The 14,452-nt window shown below is 40.8% G+C and overlaps 1 protein-coding gene across 1 annotated transcript; it reads left to right on the forward strand.

Moving 5' to 3' along the window:
* The first annotated feature begins 229 nt into the window (after nucleotides 1-229).
* lpcat2 (lysophosphatidylcholine acyltransferase 2) lies at nucleotides 230-10,109 on the forward strand. The gene is made up of 14 exons (XM_071488258.1): nucleotides 230-849; nucleotides 1,230-1,372; nucleotides 3,271-3,488; nucleotides 4,038-4,150; nucleotides 4,484-4,544; nucleotides 4,930-4,988; nucleotides 5,440-5,474; nucleotides 5,671-5,725; nucleotides 6,080-6,162; nucleotides 6,487-6,612; nucleotides 6,754-6,907; nucleotides 7,610-7,708; nucleotides 8,441-8,582; nucleotides 8,819-10,109. Exons 1-14 carry the CDS (start codon nucleotides 739-741, stop codon nucleotides 8,995-8,997), a joined length of 1,578 nt encoding a protein of 525 aa, XP_071344359.1. The 5' UTR covers nucleotides 230-738; the 3' UTR covers nucleotides 8,998-10,109.
* The last annotated feature ends 4,343 nt before the right edge of the window (nucleotides 10,110-14,452 follow it).

Raw genomic sequence — 14,452 nt, forward strand, 5'->3', positions numbered from 1 at the left:
AGGAAGGCTCACTTTATGTGGGATTACAACAGTAGGAAGATGATCTCAAACATCACTTAAAAGCAAACCACTTGCTTGGTCATGAACATTGTTAAAGATATTAACAAATATGTGGCGCCTGCTCGGTAGCACCTCCTGTGGTGAAGAGTCAGGGCTGTCTTTGTAGGGCATGGCCAAATGAGGTTTTTTTTTTTTTTTAATGAAACTGCGCCATCTTGTGGGCTTTTATGAGAAGTTGTAAACACGATAATACATCACATAATACTCTTGATATCGGCACTCATTCGATAATTATACATCACCTCCTGTATCTAGTAGTATCTCTGCATGTTTTACACGGATCCACACAGTCTCTCTGTGTGGTAGCCTGTGTATGGCCAGTGAGACCAGTGACGCCTCTTTCTATTTGATTTGTAGTATTTCTCGCAGATAAGTCTGACGGGATGATAGCACCCATCAAACGTCCATAATGAGGCCTCGCAGAGAGTAGGAAACGGTGAAGATCTGTCGGCGGGGGTAAAACCACACAGCGGCCGGACTCGACCCCTGGTGCAACCAGGAGGAGGAGCTTCAAGCGCCGGAGTCCGGTTCCGCTGTCGCTGGTGCGTGTCTGCGGGTCGCCGTCTGACACGGAGAGACATGAAATGAGGGAGCAGGGCCCCCGCTGAGGAAGTGACATGATAACACAGCGGCGTCTACTCTACAACATTTGCCTGCGTCTTCGCTCCCTGGACTGCAATGCCTCCACAACGAGTCTTCAACCTGCCGAGGCAGCAATCTCTGCTCCTGCCCGCGGTCATCAACCCGTTTGTACAGGACACAAAACTAACCAAAGCTACCGTACTTAAAGTGAGTATGGTATTTAAGTGTAACGCTCATGTAAATGCAGGCTTTTGGAGAATATAGCCGTCGCTTGTAGAGGCTCACACCGCCGTGTTTCATCTGATGTGTGAGATTACATCCACAGGCTGCTGGGTAACCAGGGCCTATAATCTCCAACGGGGCTTTGACAATCGGCTTGCAATGCCTCGTTATATGCAGCACAAACAATGAGAGCAGTTGTGTGCTTTCTAGAAAGCTGTCCAGTGCTGTGGATTTCCACACTGATTCATATTTCAGCTCTGTGGAATGTCAAAAGCCAGGGTGTAGTTGACTCTGACGGCAGTCTTCCCTTCATGGTATAGGCCTACTCTAATTGATGGTGTATCTATGTGCCCCTCTCCATGCAGTGTGTCCTCCTGGGAATCTTCCTGGTCCCCCTTCGCGCCATTCTGCTGTCTCTGGTTCTCATGGTGACATGGCCAGTGGCTGTCATAATAACCTTCAGGCATCCTCTGAAAGGAGCTGTGGAGCCAATGACAGGCTGGAGAAGGTAACAAGGATACAAAGATCATCCCACTGCACCACAGCCTCCCACAGGGTCCCACACTGCCATCAAAGGCCATGGCCTCTTTGATATCAGACACACCTAAATGCTCAGAATTCAAACCACTTAGCACAATGCTGTGCCTTTTTGACATCGGTTTTGTTTACATCCACATTACATTAAAATTCTAACTTGGTTGCTCATATTGATTGAATTTGGCTTAAAGAAATGTTCAATTATCCAGGGTAGGACATCAGTTTTTTTTTTTTATAACATGTGACCACCATTTTGTCACCATATTTTAAATTTCACCTACAAAGAGGATGTTGGCCACTGAAAATGTATTTTTTGCATGTAGGTCCAAGTCATCCCTTTCAGTGCATTTAAACATGAGCTAATAGTGAAGAAATAGATTTAGCAAAAATGTGTTTACTTTCACTGTATTATTTTGATGAAGAAGGAGCAGAAGCAATGTGTTCGCTGGGTTCATAAACTAGACAGTAAAACACAGTAAAGGCAGTATATTCTCAAAATAATGATTCCTGACATGACTTGAAGAATGTGCAACTGCCTGCACTCCTGCTGAATCATGCTTCTCTAGATCATATCTGCACCATAGGTATAACTCCAGTTCAACTCCCCTCATTTCCTGTGGGGGCGTTAAGGGGAAGTGAAAACTGAAAAAGTGCTTTTCCCTTTATATACCAACCAAATTTTCATCATCAAATTGCTCTTTTTATCATTATTGAAATGAGCAATCCAATGTGACATGGTGGTTGAAATGCAGTATATTACCTGTGAGTAAAACTGTTGAGTTGTTCAGATAATAGGTGCAGCACACACTAACACACTAGCACAGTTCTGCAGCTGACAGAAAAATTCTTGTGACCTTAGACCACAGCTTTTTATGAGATTATGACCAAGCCTGCTCTGTGTGACAGAAACAAGACTAAGCTTATCTTCATGTGTAATCATTTATAGTTCACACATTTATTGGTTTCCTGTTAACAGCTTCTGAAATTGCCACAGTGGTTAAAACCCTGTGGTTTAGCTTTTTACTCTGATCAGTGAATAATAAAATTTCATAATTAAATTAGTATTTGTTTGTTTTTAAAGTGACTATTTTAAGTTCTTCTTCAAGTAATATTTATGATGGTAACAATGGAACAAGTGACTCCAAGTAAAATGAAAGTGAAAACTTATACTGTGAATCATCCACCAAATATTTAAATAATTAAGTGGTATTTGGTTGAGGGGCATAAAGACAAGTACATGTGGTGAAAATCTCCAAATGCAAGTCCGTGTTGCTCTGTGTCCTCTGCATATTTAAGCAGGCAATATCTTATTCACTTTATTTTTGTAAGCTGACAATATATTAAGATGTTGTTGATTACTTATGTTTGTGCTTCACACCTTCTACTGTCAAAACTGTGTTACTAAGCATCCTATTTTTAAGCTCCCTGCCACATTGAGCAGAAACATTAATGTAGCTTTAAATACTCATAGGTTAGGGTTAATCTACAGTATACTATGGCTTCCTACTCTTTCTCTAGATTATGAGGAAGTAGCTGGTAGAGGGAAATTTGTAGGATATTTCAGGGTTACAGAAAAGCACAAAATGGTGCAACCCTTCCTCTTACTAAAACATCAATTCAGTCCATTTGTCAAAAAAAAAAGTGACAGTACATTGTCACACTGGAGCAGACTGATCAACAAAGAGGGTCTAAAGAAACATGCAGGAGACATATTTAAAATACTTTATCAGCCATTACTATTAATTTGGATTGCATACAGTGCAATTATACGTGCACTGCTTTTGGGCTACACATTTATTTTTACTTTTAACAAAACTTTCCATAAATTCATGAATTCATTAATATAAAGTGTTGTGTTGTCATCACCAGGTTCATGTGTCGGAGGATAATGGCTGCCTTGGGAAGAGCTTACTATTTCTGCATGGGCTTCAGAGTGGTGGTCAAGGGCAAGCAGGTCAGCAGCAGTGAGGCCCCCATCCTGGCTGTTGCCCCCCACTCCACCTTTTTCGATGGGATTGTGTGCATTATTGCAGGCCTACCCTCCACCGTCTCCCGTGTTGAGAACCTGGCTACACCCATCTTTGGCAGTGAGACACTTTTTTATTTGCCTTGCTGTTTAATGACAGGAAAGTTGGTGCTTCAGTGTGCTTACTTGTTCTCTTAACCTCATGTGTGTGTTTGTGTGTGTGAGGTGTGAAACTTGTGTCACACCTCTTTTTATTTTACAACCTCTTGTTTGTTGCAGAGGGGTTGTAAGCTACGTAAGGCAAAGTCATTATCTTATGCTTCCTATAGGATACCATTCAGTTCAGCACACAGAACATTGACTTAGACCCTTGTCAATCATGACTTTTACAAATGTGGTTTGTAATGTAATATTCCATTCGTCTTTTTTGATAGCAGAGACACCACAGAGCTTTTTTCATTTAATAACTGTCACATAATGGTGATATCATCAGGAAATGACTGTTAATGGAAATGGTCTTGCTCTGCCTAATGCTAAGAAAACTTCGTGATTACCCAAGGCCTGCACGTGTAATAATAAGTGAAAAATATGACAAAAGCCAATCAATGTTTTCCTCTTCTAAGTGTGTACAGTACATTAAAGGGCAGTATGTCGTTTGCTCTCTCTGAAGGGTTTGTGCGCTGTCTCCAGCCTGTGCTGGTGTCCAGAAAGGACCCAGATTCCCGGAAGAATACAATCCAAGAGATTGACAGCAGAGCCAAATCAGGAGGGCGCTGGCCTCAGGTCTGTTACAACACACATCCACATGGACTGTCAACCTAGTCTTATGTATAGTTGCTGAGAGAGCTTTGTGCTTTTCAGCCAGGAAAACCAAAAAGCCATAACTCAGGATGTTGGTTTGTCTTCACAGTTTCCTTTTTCAGTTTTAGAGTGCCGTGTTCTATGAAAATGCCTCCTCTTCAATGCTGTCATAAAATTAACCAACATGCATACAATGTCAATGTGTTTTTCAGAGCCTTCCTTGCATATTGGTGGCTGTGGATTATCACTGTCTACTTGACAGAAGTTACACAGCGTGTGATTTTTAAGATGTACTAATGATGCTTTGTTCCTCAGGTTTTGATATTTCCAGAGGGAACATGTACAAATCGCTCATGTCTTATCACTTTCAAACAAGGTAAGATCTAAAATTCAAATGTAATGTAAATATAAGTAGGAGTATTTTGCAACAAAGCATACTAAAGACAAGGAAAATGACAACAGACAAACAAACAAGCAACTATTTACTACCACTTTCATCTGTTGTTTACAGCACATCTAGCATTTCCTCCTCGCATACAGTACATGTGATCCACATAGCAAAAAGGCTACACAGAAAGAGCACTTACTGCACAGCTCCATTTATTTGACGTGGTTCGTGCATTGATGGAATTCCACACACTGGTTTTAAATGATGCGAGACAATGGGGATATTATACAGTTGTCCATCAGCTTTCATTCATTTGGAATGAGAGATTACAGTCGCCATTTTTCTTCATACTGTGTTCTTACCCCACCTCCAGGTGCCTTTATCCCAGCAGTTCCTGTGCAGCCTGTGCTTATAAGGTATCCCAACAAACTGGTGAGTGATTGTGACAGTCATGCAGCATTAATATATTTCACCTTACATCCTTAGAGCCAAATATGTTGGTTCCACACTGTACTCTACTAGTTCACACATAAGATAAATATTTAGAGGCAGAACCATCAATGAATGATACATCCTGTTAGGATATACACACTGATTAACCACAAGTTAAATACAAGCAAAATACACGGATCGTCAGCAAACCGAATCTGAGTAAATTTAGGTATTGTTATCATCTTCTTATATTTGCTATTTGAGTTGTTAAGTTTTGCTGAATGAACCACCAACAGACTTTTGAATGCAGTCATTCACAGAGACAGACTGACAGCAACACCTGGAGCTTAACCGTATCACACCCCTACCAGCCAACGTGTGACTATCTCATCCCACTTTTAATGTTTTATGCAGTTTTATGTACTCCCCTCGATTTTTTTTTTTCCTCCAGGATACAGTGACTTGGACTTGGCAGGGTTTCAGCTCGTGAGTATGCCCTCTACAGATGTGCATCTTTAGCAGTGTCTCATGTTCCACCTGTAGTATGCATGTTTGATGTCTACTGCTACTTCTTCTTAGACAATAAAAATTATTAAAAACAAAGTAACATTATTGCCTTGTACTGGAACAACTGTTGGTCCTAGTGAACCAACACATGTAACCTTGCTTGTATTGTATGCAGGAAGACACTGCTGCTTCTAACACTGTGCCAGCTGTACACCACAGTAGAGATAGAGGTAACAGGCTTCCTGTTTTCTGAATATAATGTCTACATTTGTTTTTGTTTTGTTATCGATTTAAAAAAAATAAAAAATAAAAAAAACTTTATGTGAGGAAATTGTAAATTACAAGCATTTTAATGTTTTGATGTATTATATAATTCACTGTCATTTATGTGTGCAACTTGATGTGAATTCCAGAGTTTAACAGAGCACCTTGTTTGAAATCTTAATCCAGTCTGAATTATAGTTGGATTTTATGCTGCTGGTACTATATCAACTGAAGGGGGAGGTGTGTTTCCTGCAGGAGTTTGCTTTCTGCTTAACTTTTCTTGTGACCTTTTTTTTTTATCTGTTTGCTGTTTTTTCCAGTTCTTGCCGCCGCATATCCCGTCAGAGGAGGAGAGGAAAAGCGCGGCTCTGTTTGCCAGCAGAGTGAGAGAGACAATGGCCCAGTAAGTTAAATCACAGGCCTTAAGTGCACATTTCGTTATCGAGCATTCAAGAGAACAAGGTGCAGTAGAAAAGCAAAAGCATATGTGCTTATACAAGTTATCAATACAATGTTAAACACATGTAAGGTGATGAGAAAAAGAAGTGATGTGAGGGTATGCTGTTTAATTCTGCATTTTCACTGATCAATGTACAATAAATTTGGTTATTGCATTCCTCTGATCGGTCTGACCTTTGCGTATCTGCCTGGCCTGCTGCATCCAGCTCTTTACATGCATCACAAGCCTTTGAGCTGAAGACCGTATATGCAAACTGTTTGTTCACAGAGCTTTGGGAGTTCCAGTAACAGACCACACATATGAAGACTGCCGCCTGATGATCTCAGCTGGTGAGCTAACACTGCCCATGGAGGCCGGCCTGGTTGAGTTCACCAAAATTAGCCGCAAACTCCAGTAAGAAGATCTCACTTAAATACACATTGTTTTTGTCACCAGGCGGGGGAAATTATGACTGCCAAATATGGCTTCAAAAGTTTTATTTTGATATTGTTCAGTATGACATACACCTTCCTCATTGTACCCTTCACTTCACAGACTGAAGTGGGACAACGTGAGAAAAGAGCTGGAGGGCTTCGCAGCCATGGCCACCTCCTGTAGAGGAGGGCGGATCACCATTGAGGAGTTTGCTGGATTCCTGAAGCTACCTGTCAGCCCAGCCCTCGAGGAGCTGTTTGCACTGTTTGACAGGGTGAGACACATGTGTTTCTTTTCTTTCCCAATAGTTTTTATATGGCATTAGACTGCTGAATAACACCAACATAAATGAGTGATTAAATACTGAAGTTCCTGTTGCTGACACACAGCCAGGGTGTGGGAATACAGACAGGAACTGGCCCAAACACAACACACAGGAAACACACCATAAATATAAAGGTTGACAACATAATATGTGACAATCTTAATATTAAGTTTACAGAATCACGTGCATGTGGCATCACTGCATTTCATGTGTACCAATGAATGTAAAATAAGTAGGGGTTCATGTTGTGGGTTCAGGATTTACACAGCCTGAAGAGGAAACTATGATCAAAGCAGTTTGGCCTCATTCCCTGGTATGTCCGCCCTAGTCTGAGTGGGAGGAGGATTAAAAGCACAAAAACAGCCTCTAACATGCAGTTCAATGAGTAAAAAAAGAAATCTCTTTTTCTGAGAATATGTATGCCTCGTAACTTTCTTGTCATTGAGTATTACCTTTTATAGAAATCACTCAGACCTTTGTCTATGTGTTACCTTTTAAGTTCACCACACTCCCTTTAACATTAAAACCTGTTGATATTAGACAATGCTTCTATGTTTGTAGACCACAAAGGATAAAGCACTGTTCATCATAATAATCTGTGCATTTTACGACTCAGGCATTTTTGTTGCTGTCGCTTTCACCCCCATCTAGGACAGAGATGGCACCATAGACTTCAGAGAGTACGTTATCGGCGTGACCATCCTGTGTCGACCAGCAAACACTGAAGATGTTCTTCGAATGGCTTTTCAGGTAGGACAGAAGGATTCTGATATTGCTCTGCTTCTGCTGGGGCCTGTAGGAAAATAGACTGCTGTGTTTGAATGTACAATTATACAGAGACACACAAATGTACATGATGGTATCCATTTTCCTTGGGCCAATCAAGCTTGTACTTCCTGAACTTCCTCAGGAGTCTTTTGCCTTTGAAAGCAGCCTGAATTATCAGGGGCAGGTTTTCAGCACTGTATCAGAAATGTCCCATCTGCATCTGCATTTCCTGCAGATTTATTTATTTTTGTGCTTAATCTTTTTAGACTGGATTTTATAACTATATTAATATTACAATAAAAATAAGCAGATTTTAAAAAGTATTACATTTAAGATAAATCACCCGGCGATACCTTTACTTGATATTAGAGCACAGCGGGCAGTAGCAGTACTACTGTAGGAGGAACACAGGCAGCATTCAGGGGCTTGGATAATGTCAAGTTAACAATGTGTGTCTGTTGTGGAGAGCTTGGAGTCATTTTGCTGGCCATAAGGTCAAATGTGGTTTTGGACAAACAGTTCAAACAGTGTCTATGTAACATGGCAAAAAAAAAGCAAAATTTCATTTTCACAATTTCATGCAAGCTTTGTTTTTTGGTTTTTTTTTTATCACTGACCGTCCCCCATGCACACCTTAGATAACTTTATTTTTCTTGCATGTGCAAACACCTCAAAGGCAAATGTACATTTCTCCCTTGTTGTCCTCTCATGCAGCTGTTTGACACAGATGAGGATGAGAAAATCACCCGAGAGGAGTTTACCGCTCTGCTGCGCTCCGCTCTGGGTGTGTCAGATCTAAACATGGCCAAGCTCTTCAAGGAGATTGATGCTGACGGCTCTGGTTTCATCACCTTCAGTGAGTAGACGCCGCCTTAAGACAAATGTCTAATGCCAAGCAGAATTTTGGTCTTTTGTATTTTGTATTATATTGTATGATTACTGTATTATTATTTTGTATTATATTTGTGTTATGGGATGGGAATATGTGCAGTAAATAGATGCATATAGTATTTTATCATTAATGATTTTTACTTTCCTTATCCTAAGCTGCTCTGCTTCCTCGTGCTTTTCTCTGTGCCTGTGATTCTTCAGGTGAGTTTCAAGCCTTCGCCACGACCCACCCGGAGTACGCCAAGCTCTTCACCACCTACCTGGAGCTTCAGAGATATCAAGCAATCCAGGAGGCAAGGCCAGGTGATCTGGAACTGGCTGGTCAGACCAGTTCAGGAGTAAAACAGGAGGACAGCACATCTGACAAAAAAGACGACTGAGACAGACGACAACTGGAAACCCTGCCTGACTGCACTGAGAGACAGAAAACTGTATTCACTGCACTGAGAAGGAAAAGGCAGCATCCAGCCACTTCTAGCAAATTCACGTCATTTGCTACAGCAGAGCCATATTATAGGTCATGTGCTTGCCTTTTTATATACATGGGTTTTAGAGTGCTTCTATTTTCAATATTAGTGCCTTATAGAGATTTTAAAGAATAACTCCCCAAGTCACTGCAAAACAAAGGTCTTATTGCAGACTATTTCCATCCGTAAATTTGTGTGTGTGTGTGTGCGTGAGTGTCTGCGTGCTTTGGTTAGGCAAAAAAACAAAACAAGTGAAAAGCAAGTTGATGGTGACATGCAACAACTCATCAGTGTTTTAGTTAACTGTCTGAACCCTGCTGCCTTTAGAGTTCTAATGTTAGTGATGGTGTTTTATGATGTACTTAAATATTTTCTCCAGATCGCCATGTTTTTGACTGGGATGCACCATCCTCTGTAGCCCAAGCTTGCCCTGGTTTGGATTGTTGCTTTGTGAAACTTCTCCTTTGTCTTTGTGGTCTTCTGTAAATAAGTGGAGAAATTGCCAAACCAACATCTTTTTGAATATAAAGCAAAGATTCCTCGTGCTTCTGTGTTGCCACGTAATTAGTGTACAGTAAGCTTTATTAAGATCTCTCCAACCTGGCAACATGTAGATGTTCTGTATTAAAGCTATGCCTACCAAGAGCATACATGCTGTGTGTTACACTTTTTTCCAGCGCTCAGGGACACAGACCTTGTAAGACGGCTGTATAATTAGCCAGAGGTTTGCTTTGCATGTGTATCTATTTGCATTTCTACAGAAGATTGTTTTGCTGAGACAGCAGCGTATCTACGCAGCTTTAAGTGTACTAAAGCAAATCAAGCAATGAAAATAGGGCAATTTGTGAGCAAAAAGGCAACAGTGTTTCTTCACAACAGCATATTCCAGCGGGGTATACTTTCACATTAACTAGCACCAATGTTATTTATTTAGCAGGGTGGATTACAATTATGTGATTTTTTTTTTTCTTTTTTGTTAGCTCTGCAAAGTTTGCTTTTTAAAATAAAACAGGAATGCATTTTAACTCTTTCCTGACTTGTTTTTTTTATATATTCACCAGTGAGAGAACTTACAATGACTTTCATTGACTTAGTTTGTAATGAGACATAAGTGCAATTCATGGGCTGCAGCTTTACCTCGGGTTCTCTAAACCACCACCAGGTGCCAGCACCTACCTATTACAACTCTATGGTGTGTGTGTGTGGTCTGCATGTGAGTATCAGTTTGAATTTTAAACCTGTTTTAGCTTGACCTTTAAATTGAGGTTAAGGCTCAACAGCAATGAGTAGTACATAACGCAGAGAAATACTGTAGGTAGCTATTCCGTGTTTTCTGTGAAGTTTTGTTTTTCTTTGATTTAACTTAAAAATTCCCTTGACCTGAATCATTAACTGCTACAAATTGTCACATTTAATCATGTGTGAACTGGGGAGCAGAAGGTGAGGTGTGACGTGAATGATATCTTAAGGAAAATAATTGCATTATTGTGACCTATGCTTTAATTGCTCAATTTATCTGCATTACAGGATTGTGTGTGTTCCATTCCTTCATTTGACCTTTCTGTGATACAACCTGTTTCCACTTTGAGGTGGGAATGAGACTGTATCATGAGCAGATACAGTATTTGTCCACCACACAAACTTTTTTAACATTAAAGAAACAATATAGAATCACCATAAGAGGCCCACAGGAGAACAAATAAAAACATTTAGATAGTTTCTTAAGGACTTTATTTTGTACTTGATGTCACAGACCACACACATGCTTGTCTATGTGAATATAATTTCTCAAACTGAGCATTACATGTCATGTAAATCAGTGTGCATCCAATAAACGTTTTCATTCATCTCTAACAGATGAGTTATCCGTCTGTCTGTTGGTCAGAACATGGCTTTTACTGTGAGTGCTGGGAACATGAATCCACTTTGGGGCAATTTGCTTTTTCCTGCTCAACTGCTGTGAGGAGAGTAGTTCATCTGTAAGGAGGCCATAATGCTAATGCAAACCTGATATATGCTGTTCTAAATAGGCTACCACCTCTGTGAATGTGCACACACGCACACAAACAGACACGAGAAAAAAGGAAAAGACTTGCTCCATATGCACAGAGGTGGTTGAAATGAATGATGGCAAGCGACTCGCTTCATTAAAAGCTCGCTGTTAGACAAAACTGAGATTACCAGCTGTGATTTCCACCTTCAATTTGTTTTAACCTTTTCAAATGTGAAGAGGCTCATTTCATTTTAATCAAAATTGATGAGATGGCATGGAATCAATTAAGTCACATTGTTGCTGTGCTTACAACAGTGTGACACCTCCCCTACCCGCACAGCTCCCGCTCTCCTCTTTGGCCCCACACTCCTCCATCCTCCCTCTTTCCGCTGCATGGTTGTTGTATATTGCTGTATCCATTTCAGCCCTGCCTGGGGGGGTGATCCTGTCGCAGTAGATTGTGGGAGATATGTGTTGGTAATCTAATTTGGTCTCCATAGGACCTGAGTGAGTGAGCATCCTCTGTTTGTGGACCCAAGTTGGACACAGGCCTCATACGGATGGGGGACTCACTGTGCCAGGCTGGATGGAAAGGTCAGAACCGACAGGCCTCGCTGTTAAACTGATGTGACACTGCTGTGTGCTTCAATTTAAGCAGGTAGCCTGGCTTTCTCCAGCAAAATGAGGACAACTCCTGTCTGAGTCCCACTCCACAAGTTTAGTCCCAGAAATCCATTAATTTCACAAACTTTGAGGGTAGTTGCATAGTCCTGATTGATTTGACTTAAATCTAAAATCTAAATCTAAATCTACTACATCCTAAGTATGTGAACACATTTTTAACATCTATATAAATGTATTATATGCAGATTCACCCAAGACACAAGTTTTACCTGCTCTACCACAAAATCACAAGATGATAATCTTGCAATAGTTCAACAGACGATTTCAAAAACAGTAAAAAGTGACTGTGCTTCATTAGTGCAACAATGTTTTTGAACTGTTACGTAAGAGGAAGAAATCAAAGTTATTTTGTCTTTATGTTCCTATAGAATAGACCTTCCTGTTTAGAACAACAGGATACCTGGGTGACCCCTCCTTTGTCCTGCATGACGAACATGGACGTAGAGCTTCAAAGAGGCAGCACAGTGTGTGTTGTATGATGCATCTACAGCAAGAAGTGTGCAAGTGTGTATAGAAAAAGGGATTCTCTCCTCTACCTCACACATGACTAAACAGTGTATAAGCTATGATGCTTACCTTAACTGAAATATTCAAACCCAAGATAACTTGTTGGTCATGTCCTGATGTCCTTTCCCTTTAACTTATGTTATAATAGGTATTTTGGCAAACACTGGGATGTCTAGTCATACCTTTGCGAGGGAGGATGGAAGAAGATGGACCTACTGCTTTGTCCGCTCTCAGAGCAGATATGGTGTCCATCCAGCTGCTCAGTGCATAGAGTTCATTTAACTCTGATGGGTGTTGACTCCTATAGACCCTGGCACATTGTGGATTTTTACACATGTTGTCACGGGTCCTGCACTCACAAACACACACCCACACAATGCACACATTACCCTTGACTCCTGCAGGCTTGAGCCTGGAAAGCTGTCTCCTTCAGCTCTGCAGGGAGTTCCTCCAAACCTCATTGTTACGTTTCCTTATCGCACCAGATGACACCTTGTTGATTTTCTCTCTCCTATTATTCTCTCAGGAAAGTGATTGTTCCTCATTTCCCATGTGATGGTTTATAGGAACAGTGAAGGTCTTGGTGAGGGCAATGTTTGGGGAACTGTATGAAACATCAGTGGTCTAACTGCGATATCTGCACCGGTATCTGCCGCCCAGGTTTGTTTTCCTGCTCAGTAGTTTGGCTGTTTCACATCTCTATGTTTGATTCTTTTCCAGATGGTTTTTGGATGACGGGCAACAACTTTTCCTGTGTAATATTTAAGAATGGGTCAGTGTGAGGTTGTGATGAAGATATTTGTCTATTACTTGTCAGTTAGACTGGTGAAATAAAGATTATAGATTCCAAACAGACTCATCTCTCTACACTCTGCAAGAGTCTTCTGTGACTGTAACCAGTGTTTCTCCTTTTATTTCTAGGAACCGAGTGAGGGAAAGTATGCTGTGTTACAGTGTTTATGCAATAATATGTGTTGTGCAACAATTACATAGGAGAAAATTAGAGATGTCCTTATGGAAATTTAAAATGTGTCTCTTATAGGAGTTCAATCTGCCAGACTTGTCAGTCAATCACAGCCCTTTTTTCAAGCATTCTTCAAACACTCATGTCAGTCCTCATGCTGTCAAGCCTCCCTTTTTGTGCCCCCTAATTACTACCCTCCATTCCAACTCAACTTGCGTGCACCCCCTATTGTGTTCTTCATTCATCACTCACTTGGGGATTGAAGGGGTGTGACCCACTGAAGGATAAAAACCTGGTTATTATTTCAAGCATTTTGAGGACAATGGCACCACATTCTCTCTCATGTTTGCTTTGGAATGTATGTGTTGGTTGAAGCAGAAGATGAGGTGCTGCTGAGGAGTTCACTTTCCTGACCTTCACCTTTTGGTGCTACTCGTACCCCACACTTCACACATGCGCTGTTGGCTGCAGAAAAAAAACACTGCTTTCGGTTACTGGACTTCTTACTCACACTGCTATTTGTTCTCACTGAATGCATACAGCATTTGGGGAACAAGACTTAACATTGCTGAGGTGCTTAAATCTTTGCAGACACTAGCAAAGCCCTGAGAGAAGTTTAATGACACTTTGCCTTTCATGAGTCCTGAAGTGATTTAAAACCCACAGAGTTTACAATGGGGTGCAGAACAAAACAAACCCCACTCATTGCTAATACCATGACCTGATTACCGTGTGCTAATGACCTGGAACTTTAAGTCTAAGGAATGACAGAACAAGAAATCCACATTTTTTCATTTGTGAGGATAAAGGTCCTTGATGTGAGAAAAAATTTAAATCAACAAGCACTTTCCAAATTTTACAATCTCAGCTCACACATGTACAGCACAGTCTGGACAGTCTCATTTATGTTGTGTCACAAATCCTCTGATAAATGCCAAAGGCTTATTCGCTCTGTGAAAGTATATGTGGCTGTTACTGAGACTAGAAATCCAAGCAGATGGGTGAAAGATCAAAATGGGGTGTGTGCATGTGAGCATGTGTGTATGAGCAATGTGTAGTAGGGTAATGTAAAGAAGAAGCAGTGCGTGCTTGTACACATTTACAGACATATAGAGAGTCAAAAGGACATAAAGGAACAGAATATTTGCTGTGACCCATGCCAAATGCTCGGGTTAAATCCAGAGGGTCATACTGTTACTGGGGAGAGGCCGTGTCTTCTT

This window comes from Trachinotus anak, unplaced genomic scaffold (assembly GCF_046630095.1).
Source record: "Trachinotus anak isolate AG129_WGS33_773 ecotype Australia unplaced genomic scaffold, CSIRO_AGI_Tana_v1 ptg000011l, whole genome shotgun sequence".
Taxonomy (NCBI): Eukaryota; Metazoa; Chordata; class Actinopteri; order Carangiformes; family Carangidae; genus Trachinotus; species Trachinotus anak.